This window comes from Aricia agestis, chromosome 8, assembly GCF_905147365.1.
Source record: "Aricia agestis chromosome 8, ilAriAges1.1, whole genome shotgun sequence".
Taxonomy (NCBI): Eukaryota; Metazoa; Arthropoda; class Insecta; order Lepidoptera; family Lycaenidae; genus Aricia; species Aricia agestis.
In genome coordinates this window covers 8419483-8439660 of record NC_056413.1, presented here as the reverse complement: position 1 = coordinate 8439660, position 20178 = coordinate 8419483, and the positions used below count along the sequence as shown (strand labels likewise).

General features: G+C 36.5%; 2 protein-coding genes across 3 annotated transcripts; both read right to left on the bottom strand.

The window, feature by feature from the left end:
• Positions 1-702: 702 nt before the first annotated feature.
• LOC121729530 (glycerophosphodiester phosphodiesterase, periplasmic-like) lies at positions 703-3794 on the bottom strand. The gene is made up of 2 exons (XM_042118070.1): positions 2666-3794; positions 703-723 (listed from the first exon to the last, which is right to left on the bottom strand). The coding sequence occupies exons 1-2, from the start codon at positions 3755-3757 to the stop codon at positions 703-705; spliced, it is 1113 nt and encodes a 370-aa protein (XP_041974004.1). The 5' UTR covers positions 3758-3794.
• Positions 3795-6845: 3051 nt separating this feature from the next.
• Positions 6846-16068, bottom strand: LOC121729705 (glycerophosphodiester phosphodiesterase GDPD6-like). 2 transcript variants are annotated; one of them, XM_042118306.1, is made up of 2 exons: positions 15973-16068; positions 6846-8185 (listed from the first exon to the last, which is right to left on the bottom strand). In XM_042118306.1, the coding sequence occupies exon 2, from the start codon at positions 8156-8158 to the stop codon at positions 7034-7036; it is 1125 nt and encodes a 374-aa protein (XP_041974240.1). In that variant the 5' UTR covers positions 8159-8185; positions 15973-16068; the 3' UTR covers positions 6846-7033. The 2 variants fall into 2 exon arrangements, with proteins under 2 accessions (XP_041974240.1, XP_041974239.1); XM_042118305.1 differs by lacking the exon at positions 15973-16068 and adding an exon at positions 15764-15951.
• Between the last annotated feature and the right edge of the window lie 4110 nt (positions 16069-20178).

Below are 20178 nucleotides of genomic sequence, written 5' to 3'. Positions count from 1 at the left end.
GATAAACTGAAAAATATGACTCTTCCTGACATCTATTGGCGAATAATAATACTATTTTGTGAGCAACTAATTGCTTTAACGACACAACAACAGCTAAAGCTATTCCAGCAGATGGCGTTGTTATGTAACACGAAGCCAATGAGTGTTTGCTATACCGAGCAAAGCTCGGTCATCCAGGTACTTAACTTTATGTGGTAGACCTAATGAATTTCCCAACCGCATTTTTTACGCGGCTTCTATGAAAATGGCAGTGTAAAAAGGTTTTAACTTTTATCGTATTAGTTTGTGTCATTATCCTGAGGCAATAGAATTAAAATCGAATTCGATAAGTAGTACGAATTATAGTAAGTACCTACCTATTAATATTTAATTTATTTTCTTACACTTTTAACAATAATAATCAATATGTATCAGTCTATAACGAATAGGTATGGGTATTTTCCTTATTCTACTAGCAAAGATATCGGTATAATTAATATAGGTGACAAATTAATAATCAACGTTTTGACTTTTGACGCATATTTACATTTCGGTGATTCCATTTCGGTGAATTCATGAATGAAGATGAAAAAAAAATCGCCGAAATTAAAAAAAAATCATGCAAAAGGTGACTCGGTGACTTCGGTGACTTTCGGTGACCTTCGTTGACAATAGTTTTCATATCGGTGAATACTTTTTCATCTCGGTGATTTTTAAAGTTGTTTATACAGGAGGAATAATAATCTGCGAAATTATAAAAAATGTTAATGAATAAAAAAGAAATATGCTGCTGCTGCTTAATGTTTGAAATTTTTAAGCAATTATTGTATAGCTTTTATCTCGGGCTTTGAGCACGGCGACCGAATCAAGAAATTCCGTAACGAAAAACACCTAACATTCGTCTAACGTCGTTAAAGTTCGGCAGCCTTCGGCTAGGCGTGGCTCGATGTGTGGTGCTCACCGCATTGATAAGCCGGTCGTTGACTGATTTGTTAATATTTGTCTTTTTTTAACTTTTAATATATTTTATAAGGACATATTTAATATTTATCTTTAATTTTATGACCTCATGTAGTTTATATGGATTACCTACCTATAATATTGACTTTTGTTGATTAGTGAATTAGCAAAAACAGTAAGAGTTATTTTTATTATATTATGTTTTTTACGAGGTTGATTTATATATATAATAACAATAATAAAAATATAATAAATAATAATAATATATTATGGTTAATTATAATGGATAATAGTATTCATTAAATTCTAATACTTAATAATAATTATTATTAAGTATTAGAATTTAATGAATCCTATCGAAAAGTAGTTTTGATTATAATAATGATAGAACAATTCATACTTCCAAACTAATATTATAAATGCGGAAGTCTGTCTGTTTGTCTGTCTGTTACCTCTCTTCACGCCCAAACCGCTGAACCGATTTTGTTGAAATTTGGTATGGAGATACCTTGAGTCCCGGGAAAGGACAAACAAAACAAAGAAAAAGCCCGAAAAATGTACGGTTCCTGCGCGATAAACTAATTTTGGCGCAACGGAGTTGCGGGCATCATCTCTATCATCATAAGTTTCACTTTAACTGTTTAACTTAAGCAAATTGATTTTATAAAGAACTTTAATTTCAATTAAGCACTAGAACCCTTCAAAATAATAACAGCATTTATCCTTTGTCATTTGGAGGTGGAGCGTGGTAATATTTATTCAAAGCAAATGTGTCAATTATTTCCTAGTACCAATACATATTTGTTATCTATATATATAAAATCAAAGGTGACTGACATGGCGATCTATCAACGCACAGCCCAAACCACTGGGCGGATCGGGTTGAAATTTTGTATGCAGATAGATGTTATTACGAAGGCATCCGCTAAGAAAGGATTTTGATAAATTCCAACCCCAAGGGGTTAAAATAGGGGATGAAAGTTTATATATAATAATACTTCTTAACGCGAGCGAAGCCGCGGGCAAAAGCTCGTTTGAAATAAAATTCGTTTGTAATTTGAAAAAAAAAAGTATAATATTTTTGAATTTACGGCAGTTTGATTGAAATATGTATTAACAACGCGCGGCGGCGACTACCGCGAGTGTGTCATGCTCATGATAGTAATATTTTTCAAGTCAAACGACCGTCTACCGATCTCATTGAGATCTTCCAAATACGCTGGAAAGGTGACCAAATGAATTGGGTGCCCTCTCTATTCCATCACTCTCTCCCATCAGTTGGAACTGACCGACACGACTGGTGAGAGAACTGGCGAATGACTGACTGCTTTGCATTTTCGGTCTACGCATGGATCGGCTTTCTTAGAATAGCGAAACGAAGTTGGGGGGTCAGCTAGTTAATTATATTTAAGATACGATTTATGAAATCACGGATAGCTTTATTTGTTTAAACCGGGGTACTTGTTTTACAATCACGATGTATACTATTTCGGTGAATTTACATTTCGGTGATTTTTTTCATCTCGGTGACTGACTTTTTCTTCGCGGTGAAAGCAAAAATAGAAATGTGTGTGCTTCGTTTGTTTATTATTTAATTTTATGTCATTATTTTTGCAGTCAATTATTAAAATTGAGAGGAAACTTCCGTAAAAACTCAAAACATAGAAACAAAAAAGTTCACCGAAACTGCCGAAATTAAAAAAAAAATGGACATGTTGAAATTTACCCAGCAATTGTTTCGAAGCCGATTCAATAAATCGGGTTGATCAACAAACGCCCCATCAATTCCTGCTTCTATGAAAGCTCTCAATTCGCTTTGCATGTCGCCGATTTCATGATCGGCATCGCTGCTTCTAAATTCGCGAGGCAAGTAGGTATTCTCCGACCGGAAAGTATACGGATGGACTTGTAGGCCGACTCTGTGAGCGTCTGCAACAAAGCTCGTAGCAGATGCCAGGTTGTCGTTTTCGTCACGTGGAATAATATACCCCTTATCTGGCCCCACTGCTGAAGCGTAGGTCGCAATTTCAGCCAGACCCTCAGGAGTTGCCATTTTGCCATAAGTAAGATCCGTGCCAAGTTCGGCCTGGTCAAAAGGTAAACTGTTTCTGTTGGCTCCGAATAGTTGCACCAATCTTAGATTAGTAATCTTTTTGAGTTCCTTTAAGTTGTTGACTTCCATAGATTGGATGTATACGGGTGCATCGGGTCCAATGTAGCCGTTGTTATGGAAGATATCAACTAAGGGTTGTTCCATACCGAGTCCGATACGTTGGAAATGAGTGCTGTGCTTAATTTCGGGATAGATGCCGATTGTGCGATTCTCACTAATTTCTAAGCCCCTCACAAGATCAATAATTTCTTGTAACGTCGGTACATCGTAGGCTCCATCCATACGAGCATTTCCTGGTCTTATATTCGGTATCCGTTCTATAGATCTTAGCGTCTTGATTTCAGCGAGCGTAAAGTCCTCCGAGAACCATCCACTCGTTGGGACTCCATTGATATTTTGTGTTCTGTATCGGTTTGCGAACTCCTCGCGTTCTGCAACATCCGTTGATAAGCTAAGTTCATTTTCATGGCGAGCGATAATGTGACCATCTTTTGTCATTACCGCATCAGGCTCGACGTAATCGGCTCCCATGGTGACCGCTAGAGCATAAGCCCCAGTGGTATGTTCGGGCACATATCCGCTTGCGCCTCTGTGGGCGACCACTACAGGTTTACAATCATCGGGACCACGTCTTCTTTCACTACAGTGAGCAGCCACAAGGAACAAAGCTACACAAAGCAGTGTTAGTCCAGTACGTTTAGCCATTGCTTTAGCTATAAAACTACTAATAAAACATAGCAAAATAATTGAAAAATATGTATTATATTTATCAGCAGATAAAATGTTATTCTCAAAAGGAAGTAATTGAGCCTAATCGTTTGGGGATTATATAGTAGATAATTCTTTAGACGTTTTTACAAGATTAAGATAATTTTTAATTTCTTATTAACACAGACGTGTTTCACTTTTATCTATACTAATATTATAAATGCGAAAGTATCTCTGTCTGTCTGTCTGTCTGTCTCGCTTTCACGCCAAAACTACCGAACCGATTGTAATGAAATTTTGTATACAGATAGTCTAAAGCCTGAGAAAGGACATAGGCTACTTTTTTACTGGAAAAAAGGGTTGTAAGGGGGTGAAAATACGAAAATTTGTTCAAATTAAGTTAGTTCCAAAAATTCATACTAGATGGCGCCGTGCGTCTCTTACATCGCGCTAACGCTTGCCCAACATCTTTCTATAAGAGGTGCTATCATTATACATTTGGGTTCCGATCACAAAGTACTTTATTATATACTGTTTCGATTTTTTTTATCGTTATTTCTTTTTTACGTTATTTAATAAGCCAGTACTTTATATTATATACAGTGACGTAACCTTAAACCTATTAATGATAAATAGTTTATGGGTAAAGTTGTGTAATTGGGGGGCTAAATAAGCTTTAAAATTTGGCATAAAATATAAAGTTTAATTTTAAAAAATGAAATATTATGTGCACACTGCACAGCTGTTTTGATTTAAGGGGTACCAGGGTTTTTTTTATAAAAGCTTTTGACACCAATTTTGTTGACATCGCGCGCTATAAACTGAAGTCCACGCGGAGGAAGTCGCGGGCAACAGCTAGTTTATTATATACGTCGGTTCTTCTCGCCGGGTTAGTTCCCGAACCGATGGTAGGCACAAGTAGTATCAACATTCTGAAAGCATTGCAAAAGCAAGCTGAAAGCAAGCCCCTGGCACCAGAATCTAGGTAATTTGCCCTCCCCCCCCCCCTGGCCCAGAACCTGGGTACGCCCATGTACTTACAATAATTAGATACTTACGTGTGCCTATGTGAGAACAGTGTTCACTTGGGATTTACGATGGCGTACGTGATACGTCTTAATTTTTAACAAAATAATAATAATAATAATGAACTCTTTATTTGCACATAAAAAATACAAAATGCGAAAGAGAAACAATTTTTAGGAAGAACGCAAATTGGCGGTCTTACCGCTTTAAGCGGTCTCTTCCAGACAACTATAAAAAGGATATTTAAAAAAGAAATAAAAGGATTATGACAAACAAAGTCTCTTAAAACAAATTTTTTTTTACGTAAAAGATATAACATATAAAGCATATAATAATAATTAATAATTATATAATATACTTAAATACTTAAATATAATACATATCATAATATCTTATATCCACTAAATATGTTCACATTGAAAGAGTTATGTCCAAGAAATGATTTTTTAAACGTTTTTTTTAAATATTGATAGATTCAGAATTTTGGATACATTCGGGTAGTGAGTTCCAGAGGCGGATAGCGGAAATAGTAAAAGAAGAGTCATAGAAAGAAGTTTTATGAGAAGGAAAGGCAAGAGTGCGTTTGTTAGCTGAACGTAGAGTAGGATTATTATGGCCAAGGAAACTGAATTTGAAAGTTGTAGGATTGAAAAGAATATTGTAGAGAAGGTGAAGAATATGAGAATGACGGCGTAATTTAATCGGGAGCCACTTAAGCTTAGACCGATGTTCGGAGACATGGTCAAATTTGCGGAGGCCAAACACGAACCGGATGCATACATTTTGGAGACGTTGGAGGGAAGAGAGAAGGAGTTCATTAAGGTCACTGTAACAAACATCAGCGTAATCTAGGATCGGAAAGAGTAGAGATTGGGCTAGAGTGACTTTAGTCTGAACAGGGAGAAAATTACTCAAACGTCTGAGGGAAGCAGATGCGGCAGATATCTTTTTGCGAACTTCCTGGACTTGAACATTCCACGACAGAGTGCGGTCAAAATAGACCCCAAGGTTACGCACTGTTGAACTATAAGGAATGATCGACCTATTGAGTATAATATTTGGTAAGTTGTTCCAGTCAACTTTGGCTATCAATTGTCTACTACCAATAATTATACATTGAGTCTTATTGGGGTTAAGGTCTAAGCCATAGGCCTTGCTCCATTTCAATATTTTTTCTAAATCAGCGTTAACTAAAGAAATTCCATGAGCCAGCAAGGGAAGCAAAATTTGTCTATAAATCTGTAGATCATCAGCATACATATGAAAAGAAGAAGAGATGTGACGGGAAACAGAGTTAATAAAAATGGAAAATAAGAGAGGGGAAAGCACGCTGCCGTGAGGTACACCGACAAAAATGTTACGGCAGGAGGAGAAAATGTTTTCAAATTTAACACGTTGCCGGCGTCCTCGAAGGAAACTGCGAAACCAGTCAATTACAATAGGGGATAAATTAAGAGAGCAGAGAAGAAGAAGCAAAATATCATGATCTACAGAGTTAAAGGCGTTACTAAAATCTAAGAGAGTGAGGATAGTTAAATGTTGCTGATCCATACCTAGACGAATGTCGTCAGCAATTTTGACCAGGTCTGTTGAAGTGCTGTGACCGAAACGAAAGCCAGATTGGTGAGGATTTAATAAATTGTATGAATTGAGAAAATACTGGAGTTGGTTTTGTACCGATCGTTCTAAAATTTTAGAAAGAAAAGGGAGGATAGAGATAGGACGGTAATCGGAGAAACAATTGGGGCTAGATTTTTTGGGAAGAGGGATAATGTAAGCGTCCTTCCAAGACGAAGGAAAAGCAGCAGTAGTAAGGGAAACATTAAGGATATGGACAAGAATTGGGGCTAAGATGTCCAGCAGTGGAATTATCAAATTTCGGCCAATGCAGTCAGTGCCAACAGCCCTAGAGGAAACAGCCATAACAGCCCTCTAAAGGTAAATGGAGCATGATCAGGGGTAGGTAAGTTAGAAAGAGCGTGAACGGTCTGAGCTTTTATGTTGGGATCGAAAATATGCGCGGAACTGGCAAAATGGGTATTTAGATCAAAATACATTATCTAGTTAGTAGATCCTTTATTTACACTTTCTCTTATATTTGATTTTTTAAATTGACACTAATAGGTACTTAGGTAGTACAAAATACATAATATTATTTTGAACTTATCACAAAACAATTATGTATAGTACCTACGTCTATAACAATTGACATACCCTGTTCTTTTGTTATTTTTAACTTAATTCAAATTACTGATTTGTACAAGGTCCTCGTACTCGTAACGGCACATCAGGTTGATCAGAGAACAGTCCGTCGATACCCGTAGCTAGGTACCTTCTTATTTCACCCATGAAGTCCCCAATCGAATCCTTGGTGCCACTGCTTTGATACTCCTTTGGTAGGAAATTGTTTTCGGCGCGGAAGGTATACGGGTGTACTTTCAAACCAACGTTATGGGCATCTTCAACAAAAGTCGTCGGCTCCCCTAAAGTATTGTCTTCGTTACGAGGTATAATGAAGCTCTTATCGGGGCCCACTGCAGCCGCGTACTTGGCTACCTCAGCTAGCCCTTGCGGCGTGGACATGTCACCGTAAGTTAGGTTCGTGCCCAAAAACAATTGGTCAGCTGGTTGCAAAGTTTTGTCGCTCTCGAATAGCTGCAGTAACCTGAGATTCGTCAGTTTCTTCAGTTCCTTGAGATTATTAACCTCGAAAGATTGGATGTAGACCGGAGCATGGGATCCACGGTACCCGTTCCTATGGAAGGTATCGACGACTTGCAGCTCCATCGGCAGTCCTAGCTGCTTGAAATGAGTACTGTGCTTGATTTCGGGATACACACCGATGATGCGGCGTTGGCTGCTCTGCATGCTTTTAACTAAATCAAGGATTTCCTGGAAAGTCGGCACTTGAAAAGCGTAGTTCATTCTGGCGTTGCCCGGCCTTATGTCTGGGATGCGCTCTATAGCTTTCAACGTCTTGATTTCAGTGAGAGTAAAGTCTTCTGTGAACCAGCCACTGATTTCGTTACCGTCAAGCGTTAGGTTCTTAAATCTGTCCTGGAATTCTGGGTGTTCAGCTACGTCGGTGGTTTGGCCAAGTTCGTTGTCGTGTCTGGCTACCAGGTGTCCGTCCTTCGTCATGACTAGGTCGGGCTCGATGTAATCTGCTCCCATGGTGATGGCCAATGAGTAGGAGCCTAGAGTGTGTTCTGGAACATAGCCGCTGGCACCGCGGTGGGCTATGACTGTTGGATTGCAGAGGTCTGGGCTCCTTAGCGGTGGTGGTCGTTTAGGCAGATGGGACATAAACTTCGGTGCGGACGACACCAGCCCCACGGACAGCAACACCAAGATACCCAAGCCGATCTTCATGATTGTTGAATTCTTTAGATTTAAGAACTGAAAAAAAAATCAATATGAAACTTAAAATGTTTTTTAAACATACCCACTACATATTATAATTGAAACCGAAATACCACACTTTGCCGGTTATTGGTATTATATTGTTTTATGCTTGATTTTATTATCTTGCAACTTAGCGAGAACTGAATGAAAGAAACTGAAGATGAGAAAATAAAATCGGCCAAGTGCGAGTCGGACTCGCGCACGAAGGGTTCCGTACCTTTATAGAGTAAAAATAGACTAAAAATTGTGTTTGTTTTTATGGGAGCCCCCCTTAAAATTCTATTTATTATGTATTTAAAGTAAGTACATATTATCACGGCATATTATTATAATAAGATAATATGAAAATTTGAAGACCCTACCTGTTGCCATTTGTTATCGACCAAAAAAATCGACCAAGTGCGAGTCGGACTCGCGCACGAAGGGTTCCGTACCGTTACAGAGCAAAAATAATAGGCAAAAAATTGACTTTTCTATGGAAACCCCCCTTAAATTTTTATGTTATTTTAATGTTATACTTAAATATTAAAGTACACATATAATAAAGGACTTATCACTTAGTAAAAAATTCAAGTGCCTAACTGTTTCCATTATTGATATAGAGCAAAAAACCCCCTTAAATATTAATTTTACTTATTTCGTTTTTAGTATTTGTTCTTATAGCGGCAACAGAAATACACAATCTGTGAAATTTTCATAAGTCTAGCTATAGCGGTTCTTGAGATATAGCCTGGTGACAGACAGACGGACAGACATCGAAGTCTCAGTAATATAGGGTCCCGTTTTCACCCTTTGGGTACGGAACCCTAAAAAAAAGAAAAAAATCACGTTTGTTGTATGGGAGCCCGTCTTACATATTAATTTTATTTTTAGTATTTGTTGTTGTAGCGGCAACAGAAATACACAATCTGTGAAAAATTCAGAAGTCTAGCTATGGCGGTTCTTGAGATACAGCCTGGAGTCAGACAGACAGACAGACGCACAGACAGACGGCCAGAAATCGAAGTCTCAGTAATAGGGTCCCGTTTTCACCCTTTGGGTACGGAACCCTAAAAAACTAGGCATTTACCTACATCTTCTTTGCAAAACGTATATTATCGTACTGAGACCATACTTTGAACTCGTTTTATTTATGTGGGTACTGGGTATCTATGACAATGTTGTTTGTTAAATTATTGTAGTTCCTAATAATTCCTGTTTGATGGCCCCGTGCGAGTTTTTTACGCCGGTTCTTCTCGGCGCGTTCCCGAACCGGTGGTAGGCAACGTAGTTTCTTCGTTCGACTTTCAAAAAGTGTACCTATCATGATACCCATTTTGAATAAAAATATATTTTATTTATTTATTTTATTATTTGTTTGTTTTATATTACTAGATCCGTTATTAATTATTATATTTTGTTTGGAGTTATCTAGTTCAGAGACGAGATAAACAATATTAGATTTTCTAAGTTACGTCATGTGTGAGTTTTGTGACGTCTTAAGATACAAGGACAACGGGAAAATGCTTGTTATTCGTTTATTAACTAAATAAATTAAGAAAACAAATTATCAAGTTATGCTCTGTTTCATAAGATATCATATTATACATCTCTTTTTAACCTAGCTTCAATAGCCATTCAATAAACTTAAGTTTTGCTAAGCTCTTCCAAATGGCCTTGCAAGGAACAAAGCTCCAAACAAGGCCAATGTTATACATCAGTCGCTAAACTTGAAAATAGAGTTACAATTATTTATTTATTTGCTTTTGCTAAAACGACATTATAATTTCTTTCAATTAAGCAACACCCTAAATGCTCAATATATTTATATCATCTAAAAAAACTATAACGAACATTGCTTGAACATCATCTTATAACTAAGAATATATAAATGGAAATTCTTTAAAAATAGTAGCAATGAGTATCACATTGACTCCTTATAACTAATTGCCAATGCGTTTTATAATACAATCAAAATTTTTTTTTATCTAAAATGGCCTTCTTATCGGCTCGTTCTTTATAAGGCTATAATGTTCAATATGCGTGTATAATTTTAATAATCCTAATAAGTAAAGATGTTTTAAAAAACAACATTATTTTAATTGTTACGGTACGCATTTATAACTAAAAATAACTGTTTATATGTTAATGATGTTTAGATGTTCCTTGTAAAGTTTATGTTCCCTAGCAAGGCCAACTATCAAATCTTTGGTTGGGCCTTATAAGGAACCACCGGCCTTCCTAGGAACATTACCAATATTTTAACGTAAATCGAGGCAAAATTAGATTTTCTTTTATTAGTACCATACATATTATATCCCTATACGATAATCCCCTGCAATAAAATTTGAGATACATATATGTTATTTAACTAAAAACTTAAGTTTTTCAGGGTGCGAAAATTACAATTGTAGTCTCGACAACCAAAGTCTACAAACAGTGAGATCTCACTGCCACAATAGCGGCGCGATCGACTCGCCGCGCCGCCGCGTTTGTGGCCATAAGTTTGATGGATCTAAGTGTGCAGTAGAAGGAAAATATCTTTACATGACGATAACTGTGACTTTTTGATAGTTGGCCTTCAAAGGAACATGGCCTTACAGGGCTAAGGGTCCTTAGAGAACTATCCTACTAATATTATAAAGGCGAAAGTTTGTTTGGATGTATGGATGTGTAGATGTGTGGATGTGTGGATTAGTGGATGTATGGATGTTTGTTACTCTTTCACGCAAAAACTACTGAACGGATTTTAATGAAACTTTACAATAATATAGCTTATACATCAGAATCACACATAGGCTACAATTTTAACCGACTTTCAAAATGGGGGAGGTTTTATGTTCGTTTTCTTATGTTCAACAATTACTCCGCCGTTTGTTAACCGATTTTCAAAATTTTCTTTTGGTATATAGGGTATCGTCCCAAGTTGGTATTATATTCACGAAAGTGGTGATCTGATGAAGGATCCATAAGTAATCGAGTGAACTCCTCAAATTTTATAGGGAAACATGTGGTAACTTCGGTTTCGTGAGAAGTATTCTAAGCATATGCTACAAACAAGTAAGATTTTGCACCGAGGTATACCTGGTATACCGTGGTTCGGAAGGTGCTGAGAGAACTCCTGATTCTTTATAGATACAAGTTTGGAAGTTTCGACGTTGTTTTAAGAACGGAAAGCATATGCTACTATGCAAATTACATTCATCATCATCATCATCATCACTACCATAATATTATACCATGCATCGTCCCATGATTATGAGCCTTTTCATAGATTTGGCACTTATATAGAGTAGACCACGTGAAAGGAGTATTTATAGCTATTTTTATTTGAAAATGTACGGTTTCTGTGAAATCCCTAATTTACGCGGGCGAAGCCGCGCAGGACATCTAGTATAATATATATTATATACATTATATTTTTCAAATTATTCATCACTAGATGTTCGCCCTCGTAATTTAGGAATGTCACGGAAACCGTACATTTTCCGCAAAAAAAAACCTATGTCCTTTCACGTGGTCTATTCTTCATATTGTATGCCAAATAACATAAAAATTGTTCCAGTAGTTTCTTAAGATCGTAAGCATTTTTATATAATGTCCTCCGTTTTTTCCATACTTTCATCTGTTTCTTCGCTTCTATTAGTTTTAGCGTGATATAATATAGCCTATTATAGCCTTTCTCGATAAATGGGCTATCTAACACAGAATTTTTTTTTCAAATCGGACCAATTGTTCCTGAGATTAGCGCGTTCAAATAAGTCCTTTCAAATAATTTGCCCCATTTTTTTCCACATTTTCCTCTATTTCTTCGCTCCTATTAGTATTAGCGTGATAAAATGTAGCCTATAGCCTTCCTTGATAAATGGCCTATCTAACACTGAAAAAATTTTTTCAAATCAGACCAGTAGTTCCTGAGATTAGCGCGTTCAAACAAACTAACAAACTCTTCCACTTTATAATATTAGTAAGTATTTTTTCAAATCGGATCAATATAGTTCCTGAGAGACAGGACTTATTTGAACGCGCTAGTTCAAATAAGTCCTGTCAAATAATTTCGCCCTGTTTTTTCCACATTTTCCTCTATTTCTTCGCTCCTATTAGCCATAGCGTGATAAAATATAGCCTATAGCCTTCCTCGATAAATGGGCTATCTAACACTGAAAGATTTTTTCAAATCAGACCAGTACGAGGGCTGCTATTTATGTATCCGGAATTAAAAAAAGAAACAAACATATATCATTTAATATGGTTTTTAATATGGCCGACACACTTTTGCATACGCTGGAACCAATTTTCATAGCACTTTTTCCATTCTGATTGAGGTATCTCCAAAACGTGCATTTTGAACGCATCAACAGCCTCTTCGCGGCTCGAAAAACGTTGACCACGTAATTTGTTCTTCGCGTATGGAAATAAAAAGAAATCGTTAGGTGCCAAATCAGGGCTGTACGGCGGATGACCAGTCAATTCGATCTTTTGACCCTCCAAAAACTGAGTTGTTTCAGCTGAGGTGTGACAGCTAGCATTGTCGTGATGTAATATGATTCTGCGTTGTCGGTTGTCCTTTCTTATTTCTTCAAAGACTTCTGGTAAACAAATGGTCGTATACCATTCAGAATTAACCGTTTTACGATTCTCTAATGGCACTGTAGCCACATGTCCATTAATTCCAAAAAAACAGGCGACCATTTGCTTCAAAGTACTTTTTGCACGAGTAACTTTTGTTGGTTTCGCCTCATCTTGGAACACCCACACCGTTGACTGTTGTTTAGTTTCGGGGTCATATGCATAGATCCAAGATTCATCACCTGTGTAGATATTATAAACGGCTTTTGACGTACCACGGTTGTATTTTTTTATCATTTTTTTGCACCAATCGACACGAGCCCGTTTTTGATCGCTTGTCAAGTTGTGCGGAATCCAACGCGAACATATTTTTTTTACAGCCAAATGTTCGTGTAATATCTTATGTATGCTCGTCATACTTATGCCTAGGGACGCCTCTATCTCGCGATATGTAACATGACGATCACGCATTATTAGTTCCCGCACAGTAACTTTTGTAAATGAAATAAAGATTATTATTATTATTATTATTATTATTATTATCTATATTTTGTGGGACAACAGCTGTTTTTGGGCGACCTTCTTTATTTTCATCCGTGAGCATAGACCGCCCACGATTAAACTCACTGTACCAGTGATAAACAGTGGCTTTTGATGGTGCTTCATCTCCAAAAGTTGCGGTGAGTTGAATAAAGCACTGTTGTTGATTTAGCCCACGCCGAAAATCGTAGTAAATCATTGCACGAAAATGTTCACGCGTTAAATCCATGGCAAATGAAGACACGCAATTTTCAAAATGACGCCACAATGGAAAAATAATTGACAGTCACATGAAACAAAATGTATTCTTCAACCAAAGAGTTCTATTTTCAAATGTTGTAATTACTTTTTAAATATTGTTCTTGTAAGTGGCCAGTTCCGGATACATAAATAGCAGCCCTCGTAGTTCCTGAGATTAGCGCGTTCAAACAAACAAACTAACAAACTCATCCGCTTTATAATATTAGTAAGTATAGATATAGATTACTAACTCGTTAAGCGTTGAAGTATACAGTATGTAGATACTGGTTATCAATAATATAATAATTGTAATATTATGACTTGTAAAATATGAAGACTAATGTTACGCACGTGTTTTGTGTTTACTTAGCACAGTTGATAGTGTGACAAGTCAGTGCAACATTATTATATTTTATTGTTATTTTTAACATCTTTGTTACATTCAACTTCATTTATCGTGCAGAAAATATAAAATTTTCTTGGATAACAACCACAGGGACTCAAAATATTAATTATGTACCATCGAGGAAATTGATTCCTAGGCAGTTAAGTTAAGTTCAATGTTAGCTGTGATCGGTGGGATGGGTTTGACATAAAAGGGCGTCTAACGCAAAAAATCAAACATGAAACATCGTCCTTCTCTCTTCACACTCATGCCCGTCTTTCATATGCCAGCTGAAAAAGGTCGACGCGGAATCGTCGCTAAGTTAGTTTTTTCTTAATAACTCGATAAATATACAACATTTTAAAAATCCGCCTGGTCAGTGTCTCAATGATAGAATTTTATACAATGTGTTAAAATATTAACTTAGTTCAATGCACGGTTGCGGTAATATAAAATGAAAAATTCGTGAAAATTAGATGCACATTTGCGATTTTTTTCCATCGAGAAAATATTAATATAATATCATGTTTTCGCTTAGATTAAATTCTTGGAAATGTAATGTAGTATCTATGTTTAGGAAAATGAAAATTCAATTTTCAAGTATAAAAATGAATTATAAAATCGTCAATTTTGGGTTGGTCGCCTCTTAAACTACTTATTACTTAACGCGACCAAATTACTTAGGTCCGCTATTTGTCTAGGAATCAACTTCTCTGATAACCCAAAGCTTAATTTAGGTGCATTCTTTGGTGCATTCTACAGTTAAGAGATGAAGAGGTCACAAAAAGACAGAGAGAGAAAAATAAAGAGATTGGTGTAGATTCTGTGGTGTAGATATAGAGCGAATATTTTTCAAGCCCAAAATTCTAGAGCTTAACTTGACTATCTTCAAATTCCAAAAAATTTACATATCTTTGGCATTTCTCTTTAATATTCACAGTTCACACAGGCAAAAAATGAAAAAGTTGCTCTTGTAGCAAAGAAAACTAAGGATTTTAAGGAAGAGTCTGTAAAGCTTTTTTTACTGAGTTTTTTTCTTCCTAGATAATATTTCCGTGGTGAATTATGAATTCTGATCCACGGTCACGATTTAGGTACTATTACTTAGTAGTTTGTTACTATATAATATTATTATATTATAACAATAGTTTGTTACTATATAATATTATTTAGGTTCCTTCCATTTTTAGTTCCAGCGCGATTCCAGTTTTTGTGCGAAAAAAGAAGCGAAAATTCAATGTAAGTAATTTAATTAAACTAAATATGAATAATATTTAGTTTTTAGGGTTCCGTACCCAAAGGGTGAAAACGGAACCCTATTCATGAGACTTCGATGTATGTCTGTCCGCCTGTTTGTCCGTCTGTCTGTCTCCAGGCTGTATCTCAAGAACCGCTATAGCTAGAGTTCTGAAATTTTCACAGATTGTGTATATCTGTTGCCGCTATAACAACAAATACTAAAAACAAAATAAAATTAATATTTAAAGGGGGCTCCCATACAACAAACGTGTTTTTTTTTGGCCTTTTCTGCTCGATATCAATAATGGCAACAGGTAGGCACTTGATATTTTCACAAAAGCCGTAATTTTATGTCTACTTCAATATTTAAGAATAATATTAAAATAAAAATAAAATTAAGGGGGCTCCCATACAAAAACACAATTTTTCGCCTATTTTTCATCTACATTATAACAGTACGGAACCCTTCATGCGCGAGTCCGACTCGCACTTGGCTGATTATTTTAACTAAACGAGGCGAGTTACAAGATAAATAAAAATATAATTAAGTATAGGTATATTCTGTGTATTAATGCAATAAAATAAACAGGGCTGCAATGTAATAAAATGAAGATACTTACTTTATACACGATTGAATCGAAAACTGAACGAATCTCCAGATATCGTCTCCTACTTTTATTCCGAACTCTACTTTACAGTCGTGTAAGCAAATGTTTTGTATTTATTTAAATTATTTATTTTAAACGTGGTTCTTTATCAATACCAAACGTTGAACTGCAATTGTTTCAATACTACAAGGAAAATTATTTACGGAGCATCGTGACTTTACCTTGGCTTGCAGTTGTATGGTCTTGTAAAGAGTTGTTACGATGACAAAATATAACACAGTCTTAAAATTAACATGCCTATATTATTTGTTTTATAGTGCAGCCAATGACATTGTTTGATAACTTTTTACTATTATTGCTTTTATTCGCGCTAGTTTATTGGTATGTCATAATATCATTAACTAGTTTTTACCGTGGCTTCGTCAGCGTATAGGCATTGTCTTATCCCCTATAATATAGGCAAAATTAAAAAAAAAAAAAACCTTTCCAAGGACTAATAAGGATTCGTGCGCTAAACCAGCAACTTTTACAAAATTTGATGTTTCACATCTAACGGTTTGGACTGTGGTTTATATAGATCATAATAGATACCTGATCTTTTCTACATATTCATAATTCACGAAAAATTGAGTAAGTACCGCTAAAAATATTTGTTGGTTGTTTAGCTCAATTTATAGGTATATCCGCGCGAACGAGCGATTTGGCTGCTACACCGCGAGATCACAAGCAATAATAATATGTACCTAACGCTTTAAGTACGATTTACAATTTAATTGCTTCTCGTGGTAAAAAATAAATTTTGTGTAAAAAATATCTTGGTTCATAAAAACTTTTGAACCTAACAGTACCTATATTGTGATAAGGTTAGACGTTGACGAGTTAAGATAAGTAACAGATAAACTTTGTATACGTGCATCAGAGAGATGTGGGAAGTTAATATCTTCGTATTTTGTACGTCAAAACTTTACGGAAGACTGTTAAGGTTGTGGTCATGGTCCAACAGCTGTTATTCAACTTAGCAACAGTACAATTATTGTACAATACTTAAGCCTAACAGTATTATGATTAGTACTCACATGCGGTTTTGCTCGATAGTTTTACTCCAAATCGAGTAATAATTACTGTGTGGACCGCAAAACCGACAGCTCGAAGGCTCGCATCGAGCCGGTTTGATGGAATTAAATGTATCGATTTAGAATAAAACTATCTACTATTAGAGCAATACTGAATGTGTGGACGAAGTCCCGAGCCGTGGGTTTTGCTCGACTTTATTGCTCGATCGAGCAAAACCGTATTTAAGTACTTAGTTATTACGTAAAGTCTCTCAGGCTGTGTCTGTCATAAAACTTTTCCAATGTGTCAGACAAAGAAAACCTTGTATTATTAATACTGTGAAAAGTTTTAGAAACCTCTCTCGTTCGTAGCAAATATATACACATATTATAAAGTCGCTTTTTTCCCTCATGTCCCTTTGTTCCCTTTAATCCTTAAAACTACGCAACGGATTTTAATGATTCTTTCAGTGTTAGATAGCCCATTTATCGAGGAAGGCTATAGACTATATTTTATCACGCGCATAATAGGAGCGAAGAAATAGAGAAAAATGTGGAATAACGGGGAAAATTATTTGAAAGGGCTAACTTGAACGCGCTAATCTCAGGAATTACTGGTCCGATTTCAAAAAATTTTTCAGTGTTAGATAGCCCATTTATTGAGGAAGGCTATAGGCTATACTTTATCACGCTAAGACTAATAGGAGAATGTAGAAAACACGGGGGAAATTATTTGAAAGGCATATCTCGCGAACTACTGGAGCAATTTTTATGTTATTTGGCACAGATAAGAAGTAGACCACGTGAAGGATCATAGGCTATCGATTTTAATCATTTTTTCAGTGGCTATATATTTTATACCCGTTCGACGCCGGGGCGGGTCGCTAGTAAGAAATAAATATTAAGTACCGACATTGATCGAAGCCGACACGTGATTACTTTTTGTCAACCCTAAGTAGATAATAAAATAGATTGTAGCTAGGTTATCATCTATGCGCAGTCAGCTGGTTATCTTTACATGTTGTTAGTAATATTATTAAGTTTCTGACATTTTTTATTGTGTAATTTTGTTTTATTTAATAATACTATCTAATAATAATATCTATGGACGCTTCACACCACGTCAGTCTGGCCCCGTGCTAAGTACCTGAAGGACTTGTGTTACGGGTACCAGACAACGGAAATATATTTACTTAATACTTTTATACTATACAAGTATACATATTATATTTAAGATTTTTATTATATGATACGCATAATATTTAATACACATCCATGATCTAGGAACTTTGATAACTTTTTGTTCGGTCGGCGGGATTCGAAACCGCGACCCCCGGCTTAATGCGTTACCAACAGCCTACCAACTAAGCTACAAAAGTCGTTAAATGTTAATGTTGTACCTAATACCCATCAAAAATACGACGAAACGTTTCGAGAAAAGGTAGGTGCCCTTGCGCGCTTCGGCGCCATCTTGGCGGGGGCACTCCCGTGCCCCCAGATACTCTACATTCACCTCAACATCCTGTGTATATGTCGCAGGGAAAAGAAGATATCCCTGATATCTTCTTTTCCCTGCGACATATATACCTTTTACATAGGAAAATGCTTTCCACGTCCCTGGAACCTCGGCCGGAATATATAGGACTCTCCAGGCGTGAGATCTATTCACAAAAAAGTTATAGAGCACCTAAAGTACGTATCCATGTGGCTTCACTCTACCTACCTACAACATCCCTATTCCCTACTAATATAATAAATGCGAAAGTATGTCTGTCTGTCTGTTAACCTCTTCACGCCCAAAGCGCTGAACCGATTTTGCTGGATATGGAGACACTTTGAGTCCCGAGGAAGGATAATATAGCCTACTTTTTATCTTGGAAAATGTTTGATTTCGGTGCGATTAATGAATTTTGGCACAACGGAATTGCGGGTGCCATCTAATCCATACTAATATTATAAATGCGAAAGTGCGTCTGTCTGTCTGTCTGTTACCTCTTCACGCCCAAACCGCGTAACCGATTTTGATGACATTTGGCATGGGGATATTTTGAGACCCGAGAATGGACATAGAATACTTTTTATCCCGGAAATATGTACGGTTCCGCTGCGAAAAATTTTGGCGCAGCGGAGTTGCGGGCGTCATGGTCACCTGATGGAAAGCAACTTCCGTCGCCCATGGCCACTCGCAGCATCAGAAGAGCTGCAGGTGCGTTGCATGGGAAGGGAAGGGAATAGGGGAGGGTAGGGAAGGGAATATGGTAGGATATTGGGCCTCCGGTAAACTCACTCACTCGGCGAAACATAGCGCAAGCACTGTTTCACGCCGGTTTTCTGTGAGAACATGGTATTTCTCCGGTCGAGCCGGCCCATTCGTGCCGAAGCATGGCTCTCCCACGTATTCGGTGATCATTTACTTTATTTGGTGATCATTTACTATATTTGGTGTTCGATTACAATTTGAAGTGTTGTCATGACTAAAATAGCTGGTAGTGTTGCAATTTTAGACTTTATTTTTTTGGTGTTAACTATCTTTTTTTGGTAAACAAGTTTAGGGTATCAGTGCATTTTTTGGTGGTCATTATATTTGTTCCCTTATCAAAAGAGGTGTTTTTGTGACGTGATTCTTTTATTACGTCGGCGGCAAAGTCCATATCGGGATTTCATTATCACTGTTAAGGTGACGATAAGAAACTTTACATAATTGTTTTAATATAATAAATGGAATATTATTATATTGTATTGTAATAATATTTTTGATAATAATGTGATTCATGGCATAATTATAGTGATGATGATGATAATTATTATTGACACATTGACATAATATGCTTTTAGTTATTGAAACAATGCCAAAATTGCCGAACATTTATTTATCTATAAGGATTCAAGAGTTCTGTACAGCACCTTCGGAATCACTATATGTTTCCATATTTTAAGGTGTCCCGTCGATTTCTCATGGATTGCATCGTAAGATCACCACTTTTGTGATCATGTTACCAAATTCGGGCTAGGTACTTCATACAACAACAAAAGAATTTTGGAAATCGGTTCCCAAATGGCAGAGTTGTCCGCGAACCAATATAAAAAAAGTGAAATATATCCTCCTCCTTTTCGGAAGTCGGTCAAAAAGTAGCCTAAGCTATTCCTTACTTTTTTGTCAGCTTTATATTTAGCTATCTGCCAAAAAGGTCCCGTCAAATTTGTCCAGCCGCTTCAGAGATTAGCCGGAACAAACAGACAGACAGACAAAAATGTTGGTTTGGTGTCTGTACTATACATTCATATGAACGCAGTAAAAAACGTTTCCTTCAATATTACAAGCAGACACTCCAATTTTATTTATATTATGTAGTATGCAGTATAGATGTATAGATA

What these genes read in the sequence shown, in the direction of transcription:
- LOC121729530 (XM_042118070.1), bottom strand. Translation starts at nt 3,757, where the DNA reads ATGGCTAAACGTACTGGACTAACACTGCTTTGTGTAGCTTTGTTCCTT. An exon ending in GGCTTCGAAACAATTGCTGG is followed by an intron (nt 724 to 2,665) that starts GTAAATTTCAAC and finishes ATAATTTCGCAG; the next exon opens with ATTATTATTCCTCCTGTATA.
- LOC121729705 (XM_042118306.1), bottom strand. Translation starts at nt 8,158, where the DNA reads ATGAAGATCGGCTTGGGTATCTTGGTGTTGCTGTCCGTGGGGCTGGTG.